Genomic DNA, 24553 nt, shown 5'->3' with positions numbered 1-24553 from the left:
GTTCAGGGAATCATTATTACACATTTTAGTATATTGTCATCCCTTGAATTATATCTTTCTGTGTGCTGTTCACTTGTTTGTCTTGGAAACCCATCAGTCTTTGATTGTATCAGAAGTACCATGAACGACAGAAGACAGAGCAAGAGTGCATTGTATGGAATACCTATCTAGGCTTGGTTGGTAACATTTCAGGCTCTGCAGTTTGTCTGTACCAAAATTATACAAATGCAATCATCACTCAGCACCTTCACAAACAACTTGGTGAAGAGTCTGCCGCTTTCACAAAGCAAATCTGTACAGCACTCAAGAATTATTGGAGAGAATTTGGCAAAAACAAATGGTCAGACGAGGGTGTGACAGCCGGAGCTGCTGCTGCTTTCCAATTCAAGTGCTTATCAGTGACTCTCTTGAAGTGAAACAAATGTATCCTCTGTGAACTGTAATATTTTGCAGATTTGTTTTAACACTCTTTACTTACAAAACTTTAAAGCGTGCCCATTTTATGGATAAAATAAGCTGCATCTTGGACATAAAAAGGGTTTTGTTGTTGTTTTTTCTCCTCCAACAGCAATCTAATCATTGGCAGCACTTAAGCAGTGTAGTACACCAACTGGGATTTTAATAACTGTTGAGTCACCAGCTGTGAACTATTAAGAAATGATGGTGATGACCAGCAGATTGAGAAATCAAATTCCCAAGCAACAGCCAGTGATGCCTCCCATACAGCTGGTCCAAAAAACAGCTTGTTTCCTAACAATCGCACTTTGACAGTGCATGGTTGTTCTCCTAACGCAGCCGTAAACCTGCGATATGACCTCCTCAGATACCGAAGGGCTAAAATGAAAGAAATGGAGGCTCTGTAGAGACAAGCTAGTGCTTAATGGCATTGAAAGCGTAGACAGGTTTACTCACCCTGTACCAAACAATCTCTCGAAGCCTTCCGTCAGTTTTGAAGTTACACTTGAGAGTAACAGTCTCTCCCACAACAACAGGAGGCAGGGGCTCTATGGTAACTGTCAAATATCCTGGAAAAAAGAGAAGAAAATAGTTTTATTACAGTCATAAAGTATAAAAACACTTTATCTGAACAACATACATGTTTTTTTTCCCTTTCTTACTGAGGTAAATGTTGAACAACAGCAATAAAGCAGTCATGAATTTACAGTATATGAATCATTTAAAAAGCACAAGATTGACTGTCCGCACTTTCTTTTGGAATAATGCCATGATTCATCTTTGATGCAATTACACAACAAGCACTCTTCCACAAGGGGGTTAAGTATCTCGGTAAATTGCACTTCAGCTGTAGTTACTTAAGGGGGTAAGAGCGCCCACTTTTCGCAATTTCTTCATCTGGTTTGGAGGATCAAACAAACAAACCTGAGTTACAGTGCAACCCTTTCTCTAATCTAAGACCACTGTGAACTGTGTGACATCCACTATGTAGCTCTTATAGTAGTTATTCCTTAACAATAAACAGTGTTATATATTATTTTCTGTCAAAATCAAATTCTATCTTCCTTTGAAACAGAAACAAATGTGTGAAATCTGCATGATTGTATGTAAAACGCCATTGCTTCCATGGAAGTATTCCTGGATGTTTTGCAGTACAAAGTCTGTCAAAGCTTTTTGCCAGTTATTTATCTGAAGTTGTTTGGCCTCGAATAAACATGCTCAGTCAATAAACCTCTGAGAGAAGCAAGGTTTTGAATGGCATCACGATTCTTAGAAGTGCAAGTGAAGTATTTGTCACTGGTCGTCAGTCATTATAAAGAACATAATGAGAAATGTCAAAAACGACAAAATAGAAGTCTTAGGTATGTGATGAAAATGTGTTTTAAAGGGTGATGCTGTCATTGATTTTGACAGGGGGCAGCTCAGTCACAATCTGTATATAATAACATATTTTTCTTATACTTAGAAATCAGAGAATCAACTGTCTAATTAGTGCCTGGAGCTAAAAAAAAAAAGGAAATTAAATTAAAAACTAATGGAGGCTTTTGTGATAACAGACAACATGTTAACAAATTACACACATACACTCGCCAATAAAAACAACTTTTGTCTTTAGTGAGGAAGGTTACAATCAGTATTCATTCCCGAGACAAATGACTCTGCAGTAATCACAGGTATTTATCGGCTCCAGCTCCGATCGGCAGTGATGGAAACATGACACCCGGCTGGACCAAGCCCCGAGGAAGAACGCCGGGCTCTGAAGACAATTTCCGTAGTGGCCAAACTGTGAAATTGCAATTTCCAGGTCCGTCACGTGATGCCACTGGATCCACATGGACTTTTAAACTTACACAAGAGACGTCTGTAAATGAGTATCTAATATTATTTGAGGTGAATCAACTTCCCAGTACTAACACTTGAATAGCCCTTATTTAAATCATTAGGTCCTAAAAGTTGATAATAGCCGAATCCAGAGTTATTTACCTAGGAATGATGAACTGCTGTTTAAGTGACCGAGCCGGGATCGAACAGTTGGGAGGCGGGGTTAAAGGTAGTGCGCTTGCTCTATGGGCCCAATGGATGCGGAAGATCCGGATAATTTTTTACCAGTTTCATGAGCCAATGAGCAACTTTCATAGGAATGAATGGGGCCCCTCCTCTAAAGCTGTAACCATTTCTCTGGTATGTCCTTGGTCTATTACCCCCAAATGGGAGAAATAAACGTGAGATTGCGACAGATTATGACCGATTATTTTGCCCCATAATCGCCAAAGTAAATATTGGACCCATTTATCACAAGCCACATATCTTCTGAATATTCTTAAACTAAAATGGCATTTTTTACACGTACAGATCAGGACACATTAACTTAGTTTGAGACCTTTTCTCTGTCTCAGCAACACACTCCCACACGCTCCTGTGACTCAGGTTCGCTAACGCCCATAGCTAACCAATTTTTGTAATGCTAAATATGGCTGTTGTGTAAATATCTATAATGTTAGCAAAAGACAATATAAATACATTATGCAAATATAACGCAATCTGCTTTCATCCATCCACACAACGTTCACAACTCTTCCAAACGAGGTGGGGGGATGGGGAGGGGGGGCAAACACGCCATGACCACGCCCAAGCCCATCAGGAGACAGGTAGTGTATACCATTTCAAACCATTGGCGGAGCTCGTAATGATCTTTCTTATACATCATCTTTGGTAACAGATAGAAAAAAGAAGTAACAACTGTAACATTTTCACTGGCCTCCATCCTGCTTCCTACTCTTAACTAATCCTGTTTTCTGGTGCGTTTGTGACTTCGAATGTGACACACCAGAAGAAAAAAAAAACAGAAAGGCAATGGGAAAGGAATTTATCACCTATTTTTAGCGGGGGGGGTTTAAATCCTGCATAGACGCTCTAATTTTGGTGGAAAAAGGGTATCAGATCGTCTTGAGTCGACCTTTCTATATTGTGTCTGATCATCAGCCTTTTGCACAGTATACACAATGCTTCACACAGTCCTGCACTTCCACTAGCACAATCACATACATACACAAGGTGATAATAACACTGCATATCAGCATGAGATCTGATCTCCCAAATAAAAAATGGGTAGACACAAAGGGAATTACCTGATGATAATGAGAAAACCTGGGAGAAAATAAATGCATCCACAAACAGGAAGGGGGGCGATTACATGAAGACGGTATGGAGGATACATTCAAGTGATGGTAATGCATAAACTAACATCTGGGGGAGTTCAATGCAGTGTCCAAAAATGCATCTATTATATTTATCTAAAATATATCTAGTTTACATATAAGTGAAAAGGGCATCTCTTTATATGCTATAGCACTCTGGCGAGCAGAGTGAGCCAGCGATGGTGTGTGGGCTGACTTCCACTGACAGACAGCAGCCCTCTGCCCAACATAATAGCTGTTTCGACACATTCTGTATTTAATGAGGGGATTGGATCTTGTAAAACAGATGGATATCACAGTACAAATATAAAACAGGGTAAAATGGGACCTTGTGAACAATAATTATGTTGGTAAAAGAACATAAACCACTATGAGGGCATCAGTGTCTCACAGAACTCTGCAAGTGATCACTGCAAAGAAAGAAAGGACGACTAGAGCTAAAGAGAGGTCAACCCTCGTTTGAAATACTGTAATATAGAGATCGAATTCCAGGCAAATAATATCTAAAATGCCTCTTTCTGTTTTTTTTTACTTTATAATAAAATAAAGTGTATTTCAGTCAAAGAGAATAAACAACCCAGCCTAATGGCTAATAGATATCGGAAAGGTGCGATTTAAGGCTTAAACAGTCAAGTGTTTGAATATCTAAGAAAAACAATCATTCTCAAAAGAAATGTACTCGCAGCATGCACCCTCAGTGTTATGTAATAAGTGTCTTTCTAGCTCTGTAACCCTTTGCACGTTATTGGAAATTCTTAAATCCAAAGCACTGACACCTTCAGCTCCAGTTTGTTTATGCTTATTTCACCAAAAATGTCTTTATAATATTATTTAAATATTATGTCTGTCTGTCTGTCTGTCTGTCTGTCTGTCCAAATATACCTGTATTCACCCTCTGTCTGAACCCTCCGATTAAGCGCCTGTCTCTTTAAACCCCCCTCCTGAAAAAGCCCAGTCTGCTCTAATTGGTGCACAAAATATGGTGCACCTTTGCAAAGGTAGATCTCAAGCTGTGGGCGGTATATTCTAATGAGCCTGCATGTGACATAGGAAGGGGAGCCAAATCTGAATGGCTTGTTGAATCACATGTTTCCTGATCTGAAATGAAAATAATAAACACTTAATTTCAGGTGGTGACTCGTTACTTGACATAGTACATGTAATAATATTACCAAAATCCTATTAGTAATGCTTTATATTACCATTGTATATTGTATTACCTCCAACACTGCAAGTACAGCATCATATTTCTCTTTATGTGCTTCACAAGGCTTCTTTTAAAACAAATCTGATATCTTTGTCCATTAAGTGCTGAAATGCATTTAATCAATATAAAGCATCTCAAATCAGATTAGTTTCTGAGGAAACAACACATTTGTTTATTGATTTTGTGAACATGATCATCATTTCAACATCAATGATGATCACAACATCTTCATTTCCAAGTGTAGGAAATGGTTTTGTATCAGGCAAAAAGACAATTTATTTCATTGTGTAGCTTGATTTAATTTAAAGATATGCAGGTTGCAAATACCTTTTTAAATATGTCATTTTTTAAAAAAGTGTTATGTTTAGTGTTCATTCCCCCCCAAAAAAAAAACATGCTCTAGTTTATTAAAAGAGCCAACAATGTGAAGAATGGCTATTCTTGAGTGATGTATTTCACTTGAAATTATAATCAACAAAACAAAACACGATACCATCAAATACAAATACAGTCATACTACCAATAATAAATAAATATACTATTAAATGATATTTTGGCCACATCGCCCAGCTCCTTAGTCACTGAACTGGTGAACATCTTCAAATAATTCAAAAAATGAACCGACTGCCTCGACAATCCCCTCTACGCATGTCACAATGCATACTGACAGTTTTATTTTAAATGACATTCATTTTCACAGCAGCCAGCCACATGTACTTCATAGGGAATACAATGAAAGAAAGTCAAATTTCACTACATATAAGCTATACAATGGGTTCATGGAGTTTGAAAAGTTTCAGTGATACACCCCCTGATGAGTTTTTCCTCTCACATATGCAAAAATGTTGATCAGTGGTGGAGGAAGTATTCAGATCCTTTACTGAAGTAAAAGTACAAATACCATACTGTAAAAAATATTTTGTTACAAGTAAAAGTCCTGCATTGAATATGTTACTTAAGTAAAAGTAATCAGGAACGTACTTAAAGTATTAACAGGAAAAGCACACTGCAGAAAAATGGCCCATGTGACTGTTATAGTACGTACATTATAATATAATTCGATTATAATTAATCATGCATTCATATAAATGCAGGATTTCACTGTTGTAGATGTACTACATCTCACCACCGTTCACCAACATGCATAATAAGTACAGTGAGAAAAACATGTATGTGTGGTCAAAGAAAATTACATAGTTCAAGTGCTATTATTGTCTCCAATGTTGTTACATAAAAAGAGCCTTTTAGTATTAGTAACTCACTCACATACTCATTAATTCATTCATGCGTGTTTGGCCTTTTGCCTCCATTAGAAAATATCTGACATCCCACTGAAACAGGATTATTCAGTCGCCTCTCTGCAATACTGCTGAAGTGTGCATGTTTTTTTCCTTGTTAGGTTACAGTGAGAACATTGTACTGTATAGAGACTTCTTGTCCTTTGCAAGACCTTCTACATAAGAATCTATACGTATACGTCTATCTAAAATGTTGCATCAGGTAAACAGTATGGATTTACAGAATTACCTGGGTTTACATAATATTTAAGGCAGTGTCTAAGAGAACAAACCCTTACTGAATAATTCAAAAACATATAGCTTCCTAAATTTCCTAAACATTGCTTCCTTATTATTACTCAACAATGACACCGCCTTTAGTGGTGATACCAGGTACGGCCCTTAGGAAAATCATATTTTTAGGTTAGGTTTAACTGTCGCTAAGAAAATCAAAATACACTCCATCATGGTTCTCCATCGATAGAAGAATAGTTGAATCATTTTAGGGATATTGCTCTCATAGAAAGATATTTAGTTTTAATTCATAAACTGTAGGCATCCACTGTAGAGGCTTGGGATATCCTCATTGGTTCTCTTTTGAATCCACATTTTCTTGCACAGATATAATGTATCATTTATATAGCATGTAAGAAGACCTACACTTACAATTCAATTTTAATACATTTTTCAATTAAATTTTATTTCATTCTTATATATTTTTTACGCGATAATAACATGTTAACGTAAATTTGTATTTACGCCACTAATTTCTTTAATGCATTAATGCAACTTGTGATTTTTAGGATGTTGCGGGCAATAGCTAGAGTGAAGATACTGGCATCATATGAAACTAGAAAACCTAAGGAAATAATTGGCACCAACCATGTCATGCTAGCTTGTCGGGAAGGAGGCTAAATAACGCTTCAAACTTATGTTAAATTTTGGCGAGGAAAAACTGACATGGCCATTTTCAAAGGGGTCCCTTGACCTCTGACCTCAAGATATATGAATGAAAATGGGTTCTATAGAGTCTCCCCTTTACAGACATGCCCACTTTATGATCAAGTCAGCACACTGACAGCTGTTGTTGCCTGTTGGGCTTCAGTTTGCCATGTTATGATTTGAGCATATTTTTTATGCTAAATGCAGTACCTTGTTAATTTATTTCCAATAATAGTTATATATACATTTGCATAAATCAAACACATTTGTCCACTCCCATGTTGATAAGAGTATTAAATATTTGACAAATTTCCCTTTAAGGTACATTTTGAAAAAAAAAACAGTGTGATTAATTTGCAACTAATTGTAATAAGTCGTATTAACTATTTTAATTGATTCACAGCCCTACTTTTTATTTTTGATTTGTACTTTAATGTTGATATTTATTTATTTATTTATTACAAGGTAATGTTGAAATGGATATAGTTTGTGTTTAATACTGTTTGTATGTGCAATAATCCTTGTCTATGGTTCCTCGTGTACGATTTTTATATTACAAAGTCAACAAAAAGTTAATCCAAAAATATATATATATATATATACATACCAGACTGATTGTACAGCAAATGAAAATGTGCACAAAGTGAACTTCCCATTTTAGAAGATGACTACACAATACAGCTGTTGATTTGTGTGGCACACCCAATTACAAGCAGAGCAGAGGGGAATAATCACCACCAGACTGCAACGTAACTGAGAGAACAACACATTACACTGCAGTGTATCTGTGTCACTTGCCTTTAAAACTGATAGTTTGGGGTATCTGCATCGGTACGTAGACACAGATCAGAATGTTTCTTGTGTCAGCGCACCTAGATATGCTTATTAAAGAATCTTAATTTAGTCAGCGGGCTGAAGAGATCTTCTCTCCAGAGTCAAATTGAATGAATAAACCTTTGCGGAGACTGCATGTCATTAACACAGAGCTGATGCTCTTAGAGCAAATCCTAACCACTTACTACGAACCCACAAGAGGAGCAGCCTGGCCTTGTAAATGTCTCTCTGTGAGTTTTCCAGAGAGGTGGCGGAAATGCATATTACAAGTTTAAAAAAATGTCAACTGCCTCTGTGGAATACAGTGTTACTCACCAGGGGACAAATGCGTACCTTGCCTTTAGTTAAGGACATAATTCAGTTGTTGTAAAATATTCCTTCCAAATTATATATCCAATATGTGCATATACTGTCTATCCTTACACTTACACAAAAAAAAAACAATTAAACATAATATAGCAAGTAATTGCTTGGTGGTCTTGTTGTGTGGTTGCAGGGATTAATTGTGAACAATTCATTGACTATGTGGCACAGAGGAAAATATAGCATAGCCAATGACAGAAAAATGCTCCGGAGCGTGTGGGGAGGGATGAGGAATTTTTAAAAGAGCAAATTACATGGGTTATGCACTCGTGCCAGGGAAGTTCACATTTCAAATAATCCCTGCGAGAAACTGGAGCAGTTGCAAGGCTGCACATACCAAGACATGAGGGCATAATTCCCACGCAATTCAATATCCATCCAACGCCATCCAAATGACTTCATAAATTAGACACATTTTATTTGCCAATTCTCTGTTGAAAGCGTTCCAACGAAGCAATATCTCTTGTTACGCCTGATGCCCTTGTTACAACGCAGGCTAATGTGGGCCACATTCGCACAGCAAAAACGCCAGTGTTAATTCAACTCTGAGCGTAAAAATCAACACTGTGCAAGTGTTTATGTAAGTCAGCACCCATCAGAGATAATTCAACACTTGTGATAATTTAGACAGCTGCCCCAGAGCCGTATCAGCTCTGAGTGGACACACAAGTCTCCAATCAGCCCTTGTCAACTAAAAATCCAAGAAAAGATCAACATTTAATCTGTTCAGGCTCTCACAAACAATATGGCAGGTTATTAGTTTCTTCAACCAACAGAGACGCTTTCTTAATTAAATATAAAGCATTCAGCACAATTCTTCCGTTGTTCATCACAATCTATCCGACTACAACATATTTAAATTTTGATTGCAATAAAAAAAGACATGTATTTCCCTTCATGCTGCAAGCTCTACTAAAACAAAACCATCAACTAACAGCTTTAAGTTCGTCAGACAGCTTTAATTTACAATGTTGTACTGACTGTATGAAAGCTGCAAACATCACTTTACAGCTTTTATTTTACTTCACTGTTTTATACAAAATATTACAATAGTCAGGGAGGGAAGCGATTCTCCTTTGAATCGTCAAAAAAAGACCAGTCCACAAAGCAGTGTTTTTAGTTATTTGAAAATGTGATTTAAGACTGAGTGCAAAACAATTTCTCCCGAAAATTGTTTGAATTCACAATATGCGCTCAGGTGTACATTGTTTTAATTGATGACATTTTGAGCCTTTTAAGTAAGCGATAATGCCCGCCAAGGTGTCCATTGTTGGACTGCTCCAGTAAATTGTACGAACTACGACTTGGCAACAGGAGATGTTTCTAGTCTGCTCAGCTCATAGAATCCTCCATCTAAGCTACAAACTAACTTTATGCTCGCAAGATTCAAATCAATAACATTGCGTACGGTTGAACAACAGTAAATGTATCGACAGTATGTTTAACAACAAGACTAGCTATCCAGCCGTGTCATTGCTCCCGAATCAATATCTGCAGTGTAACTTACTTCTTGCAGCTTGTGTGTTACAGTTCCTACCCTGTGGTGTTCAGAGGATGAGGCACTGACGGACTAACGTTACGCTCAGTGTTGTAAATAAGATATATATTTTTTTAGCTACTTTGAAGGTTTCCATTATCAGGAGTTAATGGACACCCAGCAGCCAATCAGACTCTAGTATTCACAGACCATAGAATAAGGAAATATGACTTGAGTCACGCTAGATATATCCAATGAGCTCTAACAAGTTGTCTGACACCTTGAACGCCTTCGGTTTAGCTGAGCTTAAATTCCACAGACAGAGACTTACATTCTGTTTTCATGCTAGCGCTGCACAATATCGATCCTTCCTGTGTTATGAGCCCTGCATTCGGAGGAAGCCTCAGGTATATTTATACAGAGCTCACAGCCACCTACCCATAAGCTTCTTCTGCATGAATCAGACGCTCTGCCTTGAAATCTAACACTCCCGAGCACAGCGGTGACTCTCGAATCGCGGGTAGAACCAACAGCTTGTGTCACAAATAGCTCCAATTACTGAGGGGAGAGATTAAAAAAAATGTGGATGAAGATTTAAAACTTCCTTGATCAAAGGAAAATGTTCAGCCTCCTCAGAGAACCCGACTGCTTTTAAAAGGGACATAATTTATTATCATGGAATGTGAGGGTAAGCATGCGGTTCTGCAGAAAATCTTTGAAATAAATATACTTGTCTCGAAACTCAAATTTGGCCATGAAACAGAATGCTTCAACATCGTTGTACGAGCACATAAGCAAGTGCAGAGTGGCCAGAGAGTGCACGGCATTTAATTGGCTCATATTAGCTGGTTGTAGAGGCAGACAAGGCCTCCGGCTTGTCTTAATCCATCAGAGGCGCTGTTGGAACAACATCTAATGAGGGCTGCAAACTATGCTTTCTCCCATTAATAACAGCAATTTGCCAAGATGCAATGAGAAAACAAAGCCCAAAATGTGCCTGTTATTGTGCTCTGTGATTTATGGCTATGGCCTACCTTAGCTTAGATGTCAGTGCAACCAAATGTATGTGAAAAAATGGATGGCTGAGTTTCTCAGCTCTCTTCCTCATCTGTGCCTCTAAGCAGTGTAAGCAAGCAGTTGATCTGTAGTGTCTAAAACACATTTAAAGGGGACACATCATGCTCATTTTCAGGTTCATACTTGTAGTTTGGGTTTCTCCTAGAACATATTTACACGCTTTAAGGTTCAAAAAACACATTATTTTTCTCATAGTGTCTCTCTGAATATACCTGTATTCACCCTCTGTCTGAAACGCCCCGTTTAGCTTCTGTCTCTTTAAGACCTACCACCTTAAAAAGCCCAGTCTGCTCTGTTAGAAAAATATGGTGCACCTTTGCAAAGGTAGTTCTCAAGCTGTGGGCAATAGGCCCAATCAAAATGTCCACACTCACAGACTCACAGACTTTGAAGTGCGTTTCCACAAAGTCTGTAAGGGTATAGGGCTGTCCCACTGTCAAATCGTCAAGTCCTTGAGGGCTCTCTCTCAGACAATTTGAGCCCTTTATGAACACTTTCCGCAAGTCCGCATTTCTACAGACTTTGCCAAAGGATGTTCCCCACAATTCATATCATTGTGATGTAAAACACAGGGTTACCACTGTTACCAGAGGAAGCCCGGTGGCGTACAAAAAATAAAAACGTAAACTAAGAGGACAGCACACGAGAGTTCAGTCAGGTATTTTTAAATTTAAAATGAAACTTTAACATTAAGGATTTGAGATGATACATAAACAACTCATGAAATCAGAGGAATGCAAAAATTAGACTGTATTACAGACCTAATTTATTCATCAACTATTTCTTTTAATTTTGCTTAATGAAGTTTGACAAAAATAAGTAAATAGATTTTTTGATAGTTACCTCTCATGTGGTAAGGCAAGAGCCTCGAACACGCTCAAATCAGGCAGTAAAAACATAAAATAAAAACCAATAATTGGCGTCGTCAAGGTAACAAGATATGTCACCGCAAAGTGCTGTTCCATTCATATTTATGCCATTTCAAGCCCTTGCAGCCTCTCACACTCAACAAATTACCAGGTGACGTCAATCAGGTCCCTGAGGGTTCAGGACTTAAGGCCTTAGGGGAGACATTGGGATATTCTAATGAACCTGCATGTGACATAGGAAAGGGATCCAGATCTGAATGGCTTGTTGAATCATATGTTTTTTTATCTAGGCAGCCCACAAAAAAACTGACTGGGTTGTCTTATTTCACCGTTTGTGGGTTGGTCGGCACTCCAGATACCCAAATGTATGTGCACAAAGCACTGAAAAAGTGAGTTTTCATGTCCTTTTTATGCATTATCACTTCCAGAGAAGTAAAGTAATATGTGAAATACATATATGATAGCAAGGTCATAGGATGGATTTTGAACCTCATGTTTTAATTTTTGCTGCATAACTGCATATATGTCTTTTCAGACGATTAGACTGTTGTCAGGCTATTAAATAGGCATTATCAGTCGCTATGAGCCCCATAGATGTGAGTTAATAGGGGCCTACTACACCCACTAGTATGTGTTATCATCTATTCACATGATAGATCAACAAAAGAAGGTATAAAAGAACACGACAGCGACCTCTAGCAACCCTAGTAATTATGACAGGAGCAGAGTGGAAGTCAGGCGCTGTAGTATAGACGGTGTGAAAGTCCATGGGGTAGAGGTTGGGGAAGATAAATGGTACACAAAACACAGGGTTTTCACCTTGGAGACTAGAGTTTGCATCCTGTGTGAAACCAAAAATGTGTAGTTGTCTGTGTTTGTAGTTATTTTAACCCAAAACACAATGTTTGTCCATAAACTTAACTGTTTTTTTGTTTTTTTTAAGAGAAGTTGTAGTTTTGTTGCCTAAACCTAAAGAAGTTTATTTTTTTGTGTTCAAAATGTGACATGTACATGTTGCAATGTGTTGCTTTTAAGTTTCACTTTCGCTTTTACAACGTAGTAGGCCCCTAATGACCCACATCTATGTTGCTTATAGCGACTGATAACACCTATTTAATGGCCTGACAACAGTCGAATCGGGTGGTCTTTTAGTGAAACTAAGAAATTTGGAAATGTTGTATAAAACATCTGTAATTAAACACATGTAACATGCCTAATATAAAAGTTTGTCCACCACTGTATGAAAGTCCAGCAGCATGGACACGTGGTAATCAATAAATTCAGCTAACAACTGCACTGCTAAAGCCAGGAGACTGACTTGAAGGCAGGAGCTTAAGGCACGTGAGCGAGTGATGTGCTATTAATGGGACAGGAGGCTCTGTGGAAAAAACATGGCCAACATATTAATGCTTTACATGTTTTGGCAGCAATGACTTCTGCATAATCTTTGCATTTAGTCGATGTTCTGTCGGTCCCCTCTGAAAAATTCTAGGAGTCTAGAGCCTAAGGCAAACAGGAGTATAGATTATGTAAATGAAACACATTATATATCTTATTCACATTATTCTTAATAAAAAATGTTCACTAAGTGAGGAACTTAGCGGCTATTAAAGCTCTTGAAGAGCCAGACAGATTTCATAGAAGTACCTTTACTGCCTCATCCTTTTATTTCTCAGAAGATGAATAAAAGTTAATAAGGATAATGGGAGCAAAAAAGTCACTTCTGAAGTGTTTGATTTATGGTCCCATCGCTGGGTTTGGTTAAATGGTTAAAGAGTGTTAGAAGCAGTAATAGCAGGTTTCTGAGTGGACCATAGCAGGAGGTTCTTGTGAATTTGCTGCAGTTCAAAACCAACTGAGAAACAGTCGTGGCCTTGATTTTTGTGCGACGTTAAAGCACATCAATACTGAATGTTTTAATGTGTTTCCTCATGAATGACAATTGATCAATCAATCATCAATCTGATGGAAGGTCACTGGTTTTAACTTTTTCTTTGGCCCATAAAGTCATGCTTTTTTTAATAAAAAGACATTGTGTACACACTTTGGTACTTTTATGTACTATTTGTAAATACCAAAATAAATCACACCTTTATTTTAAAGTAAAATCCATGAGTTATCCAGCTTTTGGCCTTATTTTTGTTATTTGTGTCCTTCATTACTTTCAGTTTTGCTACAGTTTTGCTTCATCGCTGAGATGTGGCCATGTGGCATCTCTGGTCGTCAGAGCTTTACAAGCGGAGTGCTCGGAGCAGGCACACAAGCGATTCATCTGACAGCCTGTGTTGCCTTATTGGTCTCTGCTGTAAAGCAGCATCTACCTGTATTGCTGCATCCCCACATCTCACAAATATCACGGTGTCGTAACCCAAAATAATGGCCCAGACTACCAGAACAGGGTTGTAAAGAAACTCACATTTCCTTTTAACTATACTTGGATTATTTCAGGAAACTTGCACAGAATAAATGACATTAGCAGGAAGCTATCGTTTAGCTGCCTAGAACACAATCACTACTGTCTAATCTTTCGTACATCTTTGTTTCGCGATCATCTCCGATTCCAAGCTGTTCTGCAACCATCTGCCACAATCTATCTTTAAATTTTGCATCTCTGCAGTCTTTTATTTCTTTATCGTAAAGTACTTTGTGATGTATATCATGCCATTTTGGATGATGACGTGCATGGACGCTGGCTCTGAGTGGTCAAACAACCCTCTTTTGCCTTTTGACAGATACGAAAAAAAGCAGAAAATCGAACCTGTTCCGAAAACTTTAATGACGGTTGAAAGTTTTGGAGTCGGTGTGTCAACGTGATTGACAGAACGTGAGGTCGTAATTTTTTTAAACGTGGCACAGTTTCGAATGAAAAATATGGACTTTGTGTGCAAAGGCCTTTTCTCCAAATATAACAATATTCCAAATTTGATAAGGGTGATGTAAACAGCATAATCTGAATTAGTCCTTATTCCGAATGGAGCATTTTTCCAATTAAGACATGGGCGATATGCCGATATTATTCAGGTTTTGGAGCATTCTTTGGACATGTAGCAGCACATATGGAATATGCATCTCAATTGTTTTTTTGTTTTTCTTTTTACAGCAGTTTGCAACACACAGCCTCTTGCCTGTTTCTTTAACGCATTAACGCTATTGATCTTTCGAAGGTTGGAGCTAAAGATAGACAGAAGATACTGGTATCATATGAAACTAAAAAACTTAAGGAATCCATTGCTACCAACTCTGTCATACTAACTTGAGACAGACATGCCCACTTTATACTAATCCCATACAGTTTGGGGCAAGTCATAGTGATAGTGTGCTGACATATAGTCAAGTCAGCACACTGACACACTGACAGCTGTTGTTGCTTGTTGGGCTTGAGTTTGCCATGTTATGATTTGAACATATTGTTTTATGCTAAATGCAGTACCTGTGAGGGTTTCTGGACAATATTTGTCATTGTTTTGTGTTGTTAATTGATTTCCAATAATAAATATATACACACATTTTCACAAAGCAAGCATATTTGCCCACTCCCATGTTGATAAGAGTACTAATTACATGAAAAAATCTCCCTTTTGAACAGATAAAAAATTTGTGATTAATTTGCGATTAAATATCAATCGATAAAATAACCGATTGACAGCCCTAGTAGGAATATTGTCTTTTTCGGAATAAGGGCAAAAAACAAAATACTTTGTGCATGTAAATATAGTCAATACTGTAACTTAGTCTATATTATCTGACCAGTTTCTATACAATGTCAACAACAGATAGTTTGTATTTGTAGTGCTGAATTCAGCTACTGTATTTTCTAACACCTTTAATCTAATTAAAGTCATTAAGTCACAATTAATCATTATTATCACTGTACCACCTTCAACAAACTAACAGTATCAACACTGAGGATAAATGAACACAGCGAGTTCAGCAAAGTCAACACATCTCAGGTAGTGATTTGTAACTTAATAAGTATTCTTGGGTGTGTAAGGGTATTATGAGCATTCCATGTTAAAGGATGATATTTATCTGTTAGATCATGATAGATTCAGTCGGAGCCTTTCTATTTTCTTTGTGTTTTTGCTATTTAAACAGTGTCAGTTGTTATCGTTTATTTACAGTTGACGTGTATTACAATGTGTTATGTTAGCGTATGATGAGTATTGTGAATGTGTATTTTTGTATTGTCACCATGTAAACTATATGGACTCCGGGAAGAATAGCTGCTGCTATGCAAAAGCTAATGGGGATCTAAATAAACAAACAAATAAACAAACTGCACATGCAAGCTGAGCTCAGGATGCGTTACGTGGAAGGAAAATCTGGATGACTTCTTGTTGATTTATTCCATCCAAGAACACAATCCACGCCTGTTGAGAAGGTCCCCTTTTGTAAACAGAAAGCTTGGAGCTGATGCGTTTTTCAATCAGAGTGATTTACTGTTTAATGACATGCTTCAGCTTGAAGAGTGTCACTGCCTGTCCATTGTAATCCACTGCCCTCCCACAAGCCCATACAGCTATAGTGGATAGCAATCACGAGGGACCCTATCAGTGGGTGCTCACTCTGAATGGCCTTAGGCATGTGGAATTATCATGTCATTGGTGAGAAGAGTTGGAGCCAGGGAGTAAATGCAGTCAGCCTTCCTACATGGGGTTAGTCAGATGCAGCGGTTTGTATGTCATTGCCGCAGTTAGCTGGCCAACTGGAAAGCAATAAATCTCTGACCCCCCTGTATCCCACTCTTCCTTTTCTCCATGTATTAGTGTTCCTCTGCCATCAAGTAGTACCGCAAATTAGTATTGGTTCTTCTCCTTACTTGATTTGAAGCTATTTGTTTACTTGATGTGTTAGTTTCATGACCCTCAGGACCATGAATCCTGTTAAAAACATGTCATGTAATTTGAGAAAAAAAAATAATAATACACGGCAACGGGGAAACAAGCCTTTTTTTATCCCCCAACTCAATACATTAAAATTAAGGCTGTCAAAGTTAACGCAATAATAACGCGTTAAATGCAAATTTGTTTTAACGGCACTAATTTCTTGAACGCATTAACGCAACTTGCAATTTTGAGGTTGTAGCGGGCTCAGTTTTAAAGCTAAAGTAAAGAAACAACATCATATGAAACTAGAAAACCTGAACAATCCATTGGCACCAACCATGTCATACTAGCATGTCGCAAAGGAGGCTAAATAACACTCCAAATTTGCTCTAAATTTTGGCGAGGAAAAACCTGACATGGCCATTTTCAAAGGTGTCCCTTGACCTCTGTCCTCAAGATATGTGAATGTAAATGGGTTCTATGGGTACCCACGAGTCTCCCCTTTACAGACATGCTCACTTTATGATAATCACATGCAGTTTGGGGCAAATCATAGTCAAGTCAGCACACTGACACACTGACAGCTGTTGTTGCCTGTTGGGCTTGAGTTTGCAATGTTATGATTTGAGCATATTTTAATGCTAAATGCAGTACCTGTCAGGGTTTCTGGACAATATTTGTCATTGTTTTGTGTTGTTAATTGTTTACATACATTTGCATAAAGAGGCATATTTGTCCACTCCCATGTTGAAAAGAGTATTAAATACTTGACAAATCTCCCTTTTAACGTACATTTTGAACAGATGAAAAATGTGCGATTAATTTTAAATTAATCCCGACTAACCATGGACAATCATGAAATTAATCGCGATTAACTATTTTAAGCGATTGACAGCACTTATTCAAATACACTCTTTTGGGAGATACAAGCATAAGCCATATAAGGCTTTCATGATAAAGACAGAGGATGACCACTGCTGTAGCATGCAAGTGGCCCCCAAGGACTTGGAGTACCAGACCTTCCATGGCCACGCCATCAGGAAAAATGACACACACAGCCATGCCTGATGTAGACTATCCAACCGGGAACTTGTGTGTACAGGGATAAATGTGCCATCAGCTGGTGTGTTTCCTCTGGAGATTTGTAATGCCTGATATAATCAGTGTTGGGAGTTGCATTTGTTCATTCACATTCCTGGAGTGTATGGCAAATAGGAAAACAAATAGGTAACTTTAAAAAAGACCAATGGAGCACTCTGCTCTCAATGCCAGTGCTAAATGTGTGGAGTCCGCAGAGTACTGCATTCTATCACTGAGCTATGATTACAACAGGCATATTTAATGACATGACTGCCAACTGAAAGCAACTTTACATGTTACTACAGAATCAAGAGCAAACTCTGTTTTCATGAAAGTAAAACATATAAAAAATGAACGTTATTGAATTCTCTGAAACCCGCGGGATCACGGGCGATCCCGACCAACTTTACTCTATTTCAGAGGCTGTCATGATATCTTGTGGCGAAGGAAGCTAGATAACGCATCATATACTTCCATCATAATGTTCTAAGCCTTTTCACAATTTATTTTATTAATAAATTAAGTAATTCATGTTTATTTCTGATTTATGACTAGAAAAACTTGACACAGTGCTTAGCTGCATCTCAAATTAAACTTCAGGTTCCAGCTTTCAGATGATGTACACCACTTCTATGTGACATCTACATTTGACCTGCTATCTCCCCCTAAAGACCCCTGTACCCCCCAAAAAAGACAAAAACTGGTCTATTGTGGGTCTCAGAGAGTTTAACATTAACATTTACATTAATTACGTTAATTTACATTAACCTGATTTTATAAGCTAAAAAAAATGTTAAAGGGGCTCTCACAACTGGGTCTTCCTTATGACTGCTTTTGGATCAGTGCACACAATGCCAACGATGCTGTAAAATGGTGCGAGCAATCTCCCTCTGCCTAGTTTAAGAGATTCATTATAATGACATATCTGGTCAATTTTATGAGAACAGAGCTGAAGTTATGACATTCCAGAAGAATAAAACACATTTTTAGTTTTGGAGCGGATATTGCAAACCTGCATCATTTCTTGCTAGCTAAATATAGATCCGTCTGCTTTCTCGCTTCATTATTGCAGCTGGAGATGATTTGTTATCATTGTTCTGTGGCTGCCAATCTCAGTAATTGAGGGAGAAATCAACCAATTTCTGCTCAGGGACTGCTGTATCTGTGCTTTTTGAAAACAGCTGCACGCAAAAAGTCATAAATCTATAAGAATGAGAAAGATATTTGTCGTGAAGCCGTGAAAATGTGTTTGGACACGATGAGAAGTTTTTATAACAGGTTTCCCCCTCAACTTCTGTGCCCCTTTATGGCGTTAGAGTAACACTTTTTGGAAATGCAAATGATGTAGCCTACTCATGAAGTAAGATTGTAGTGTCAGGCATTGTCTGCCTATGCACCAGATTTGACTGTTATTTAACGTGTGTTATCAATCGTTATCAGCTTCATAGATGTGGGTCAGTAGAGGCCTGCTACACCTACTTGGATGTAAAAGTGAAAGCAAAACTTAAAAGCAACACGTAAAACTGAATGAAACTTTACGTTTTGAACAGAAACAAAACAACTTTTTTAGGTTTCGGCAACAAAACCACGTAATTAAGTTTACTAGAAAATATTGTGTTTCGGCTTAAAATAACTGTTTGAAAAGTGAAAGTGAAACTTAACATGGGATGCAAACCTCACCCTCCTGGGTAAAAGCACTGTGTTTTGTGTTACATCCATCACCCCCAACCTCCATTTCACACTGTCTATACCAGCTATTCTTAACCACTGGGTCGGGGCCCATTGGTGGGCAGAGGTTCTGCCAAATGGTTAGATTCAATTACAAAATATTTATTTTGGTAATATACAAAGCTAGTTATTTGTATATCCACATATGCTTAAGAATTCACATCAAAACAAAAAAAAAACATCGAAGTCAAATGCTTAATTTTAATGAAGGGTTATGTTTGAATATCACTATGTGAATCCTGACACATCATCAGGTAGAAACAAACATGTGGTGACACAAAATGGATCTGTTTTTTAAATGAAAAAGTGATGTGGGAGACAATCCTGCACCAGTGAAAGCTCCAAAGTGTGTGGTGAGGAAATATGACCCTGAATACATTAAATATGGATTGGCAGTCAGTGATGGGTGAGGGTAAGCAGAATATTTATTTTGGTCATTACAGCTGACAGTTACATAACACATATTTACCGCCCAGTTTATTTTTTCTCCTTTTTTTGTCACGTTATGTTTTTTTTGTGTTTTTTTCTAATTTATTTGGGAAGGTGATCCTCAGAATTGTTTTAACAATCAGAAGTGGGCCTTTGAGAACCCATGGTCTATACTACAGTGCCTGACTTTCGCTTTTACTCCTGTTTGTTTGAAGAAACACTAGCATGTCATGATCCTTTAACATAGGAGACTCTGGATGGTGCACATAGTAGAGTCAGCAAACACAGCCTTCTGGCACCGTGCTGCTGGGTGACACACCAAGGAACAGTGGGCTATATATAAGAGGTAATATGGCTTTTTTTGAGCTGACGATGCAGTTGTTTGTCCATGAAATATTTTGATTTTGTAGCATTACTGAAATTACTTTTTGGACAAGACTGTTCTCTTGAATTTGGAAGGGCATCTGCAGACACCAATTCACAGTGTGTTGGTGGTTGCATGAATTTCACTGGAATTAAAAAAATGGGGTAAGTGGAAAATGACAGATTTTTGTATTAACGGTTCCTTGAATTAAAGAGAACACTTGGGCATAACTGGTAATTGTTTTTGGGAAATGACTCATAATGTCCTATCCAGTTTATCTGGAATAAGTAAATCAGCTGCAGACAGGAAGTGAAGCGTGAAGTGGCCAAAGTGTCTGCTCTGCTTAGACGTGTTTATTTTGCCTGAAAAATTAAGTGGACACCTGCTGCAGAAACAGACAATATGTTCCCAAATCCTGCCTCAACGCCTCAAAAAAGCAATATTTCAAATAGCATTTTATGATTCTATTCATTATTCGTTGTCCCTGTTTCCACAGAAGCCTCCGGTACAAAGAGTTTGGGTGTTTTACATGAAGTGAACACATTTCGAGCAGAGCGGGAGTCACAGTCCAATTTTACTGGCACACACACACAGACACAAACACACCATAACAGATGGCCAGATGGATAAATAAAAGATAACTATTTGTTCAATATAAAGTTTTTAAATTCTGTATGAAATGACATGAATAGGCTCCATGAAACTGTAACAATGCCTCCTTTTGTGTGCTGGTTTTTGGGAATTCATATCACAATTCATATGTGATTAAAAAAAAACGGGGTGATGTTTGTTTTGTGTTCATTTAAAAACATTAAAAAAAAAATCTTGAATGCATCAGCGCCTGTGTAAACAATCTACAAAATTATCTGATGGTTTTCCTGAAAGCTGCCTCGCAGTTTGTTTGCATTTTTCCATTACTTAGTGATAAATACAACAAACACATCTGGAGCTCAGAGGAATGAAATGTCACAGAGCCTTGGAAATAGATATTCCAATCTGTTTTTAATAAGGTAAACAGGACCCGGGTGCCATATTAATAAAGGCCCTCAAAGAAGTCATGATGCTGTTACCAAGGAAGCAAGTTGTACCGGTAACCCAGAGACAGACTCACTGGGGTATCAATCACTGTTTGTGCATTCAATCTGCAGACCCCTGCATCACCGCAGGTCATGAGCAATGGCAGGAAACGAGGGAGGAGACGGGAGGGGGGCAGTGTGGAGAAATGGCCATTCTGAATGTCAAACGGGTGGATTTGAGGAACGCATCCAGCATGCGGGGAACATAAACTGCAGAGTCAATTTATCATAGCGGAATTGCTGCAGTTACGAGAGGTCCGTTTCATGTTGTTTCAGTGACTATTCACCACATCTTTGCACTGGTTTGCTCTTGTTTTCTCCACTTTGAAGCCTCACTGAACCACTTCAGAAACACAATCTCCCACAGGCAGTTTTTTTTTTTTTTTTTACTCAAACCATTTTAGTGTTGAGGCCAAAAAGAGGAGATCCAGTTTGTCTTGATGTTCCAAAAGGGAGGGAACATGGAAGGATAAAAAAAAACTATTGGCAAAGTGACCTCAATTAAGATATTGACAATTGAATGTATTGAGATTGCATGACAACCTGCAGGGTTGTGCTAGTGGCTCAGCTGATTTCTGGTATTGTATTATATTTTTCTATTAACTCTACTGGCCTTCAAAAGGAGTGTTGCTGCTGTTGTATCCTCGCCTTTCCTTTTTTCTTGTTTGCTCATGGCGAAGTGTATTTTTCTCCTCTTCAAATCAGACAATGGTACATAAGATGGAAAAAAGAGATTATGCCATCTAGCTGACTTCATTTAAGGTTAGAGGCGTCATGTTGTGCATGATGCAATGGAAAACTGAAGTGCATAATCTTCAATCTGTGCTTACACAGTCATCATCATACAGCTTAGAGGCAAGAGGACCACTTTTGTAAATGAAAGTAGGAATGAATGAAGGAAATGACAAAAAAATAATCTTCTCAAAAGGAGTCATTCTACGTTTTGAGATATCAAAATTCTTATGTTCAAGGTGACTGTGACAAAAACTGCGGTGGGGATAATAGAAGAGAAGTACAGTTGAAGGGCTACAGAAAGGCATCACTGTATGTTGCCTATCACTGGAAGTTAAACGAGTAGCACATGTAAAGGATAGTGTACAGCGAACCGGTCATTGTTGTGAAATAAACCCCGACAGGGCGATGCGACACCTACATGAAGCGGAGGGGTCGCATTGCCCTGAAGAGGTTTATTCTACAACAATGACCTGCTAGCTGTACATTATCCCGCTTATTACACGGCTACATACTTAAAGGCAGGGTTAACGATGTTATCCAGTATACACTATTTGTTATATTGGTTGAAATGGTCTTTACACCCCGACAGCGATCCATTACTTATGAGCTCTGAAAAAGGACCGGAAAAGAACCGTCATCTGTAGCTGCTGTAATCCTGTAAAAATGTCTACCAATCACTGCCTCGCGGTCCGCTTGTAAGGAACCAATCAGATGCCTCCCTGCCTCCCTGCCTCCCTGCTCTTACTCTACCCTTGGCGTGCACCAGCCTGAACTCAAAGCGCGTCGCCGCTGCAAGTTTACTGGAGAATGGAAGAGAAAACTCAGCTTCAACTTCATTCACATATCTTGAGGTCAGAGGTCAAGGGACCCATTTGAAAATGACCGTGCCAGTTTTTCCTTGCCAAAATTTAGCGTAAATTTTGCCTCCTTCGCGACAAGCTGATAATGGTTGGTACCAATGGATTCCTTGGGTTTTCTAGTTTTATATGATGCTAGTATCTAGCTTTAAAACGGAGCCTGTTACAACAAGTTACAAGAAGGGAACCTGGATACATAGTATCAATGAAGCTTTCTGACTAGACTGCTGTTTAGCTTCCCAACGATCCGATTACTGGAGGCTACCTGGACTCTGAGATCATCCACCTGTTAGCTCAGTTCCTCGGCACCAATCTGGCCCAATGCAGAGGGCATAATCCATGGTTGGATAAGCCACCGGTGGTTTGTTCATCACTCAGGAGCCAAGCAAACTGGTAAGTGGATAAAAATGAAACTTGCATGCCGATTTATCAGCGCTGCGGTGAGGATTAAAGGACTGCCAGCCCCCCGCTTGCATCGCCAACCTACTGCCTGCATTCTTTGTTTCAGTGGCTTTTAAACCCCCTCCGTCTCTCTAGATGTGCTTCATCACTTCAATAGAACCGTGCATTCGTCTGAACACATTGCTGGATAAAAAGAGCTGCAAAGGAGACAGCCTTTAGTCCTCTACTCATTGATACGATTCACCTCTATGAAGCTACAGAGGCATGTGGGTGAGGTAAGCAAAGCATCCATTTTTTTCCCTTTTACAATTCAACCTTTAGCGTCAAACAAAGGAGAAAGGGGACACGCCCAAACCCAATTACAAGCTTTGCTTTGTGAGGGAGGAGGAGGCCACATGACTGCTGATAAAGAAAAAAACAACACATCTCCACCCCCACTTTCATTTTCAGTTTTTTTTTTTCCCGACACAGCCGTGCTGGCACTACCATGCTTTTGTACTATGTGGAATTGCATCCCATTTTTTTTGTACTAAAATCCACATAAAGTAACTACTCAGCTCAGCACCAGAATTATTCATTGCATGGTGGGGTGGAGTACTGAGCAGACCTGTATTAAAAACCGCCAGAAGAGGAGACAGCTGTCCCAGCCCACGTTCTTATGTGATCTCTGCTTAGGGAACAGGCTGGTATTCCAAAGCCCCATCTGAAAACAAATTAAAGAGGATTAGAGGCTGCCACTGCAGCTCCTCTCCTCTCTCTGTTCTGGGGAATAGAGTGTCCTGCTGGCCAAAATGGTGACCTTCACACTGACTTCCTGTCCTGTGTGCAGGTGCACCGCTGCACCGCTGCAAACATTGAGGTCATAGTATGGATTCAGCAAAAATGTCACAGTGAGTTCCTTGAAGGTAGACGGGTCAAAGAGATTACGTAACCTGTTGAATAAATGGGTGAATCTGTTAAAGCATCTATAATTGTAGAAATTAGGGCTTTCAAAGTTAACGCGATAATAATACGTTAACTTAACAAATTTGTTCAACGCGACTTGCAATTTTTAGGTTGTAGCGGGCTCAGTTTTAAAGAGTTAGTCAAATGAAGATACTGGCATCATATGAAACTAAAAATCTAAAGAATCCATTGGTACCAACCATAGGAACCAGAAGGAGGCTAAATAACACTCCAAACTAAATTTTGGCGAGGAAAAACTGTCAAGGCCATTTTCAAAGGGGTCCCTTGACCTCTGACCTCAAGATATGTGAATGATAATTGGTTCTATGGGTACCCACGAGTCTCTCCTTTACAGACATGCCCACTTTATGATAATCACATGCAGTTTTGGGAAAGTCATAGTCAAGTCAGC

General features: G+C 38.6%; 1 protein-coding gene across 4 annotated transcripts in view; it reads right to left on the bottom strand.

The window, feature by feature from the left end:
- The window catches only part of igsf21a (immunoglobin superfamily, member 21a), a 238025-nt gene that overhangs the window by 157700 nt on the left and 55772 nt on the right, over positions 1-24553 (bottom strand). For all 4 annotated transcript variants that reach the window (XR_012594339.1, XM_074639254.1, XM_074639277.1 and 1 more), the window contains exon 2: positions 913-1025. Coding sequence is in view for 3 of the 4 variants with exons in the window: in XM_074639254.1 (XP_074495355.1) it covers positions 913-1025 (113 nt within the window). In the remaining variant the exon portion in view is untranslated. The remainder of the gene's footprint in view (positions 1-912; positions 1026-24553) is intronic.

Source organism: Sebastes fasciatus, chromosome 1 (genome assembly GCF_043250625.1).
Source record: "Sebastes fasciatus isolate fSebFas1 chromosome 1, fSebFas1.pri, whole genome shotgun sequence".
NCBI lineage: Eukaryota > Metazoa > Chordata > Actinopteri > Perciformes > Sebastidae > Sebastes > Sebastes fasciatus.
Note: the sequence above shows the minus strand (reverse complement) of the source record. Positions and strands in the feature narration are given on the sequence as shown.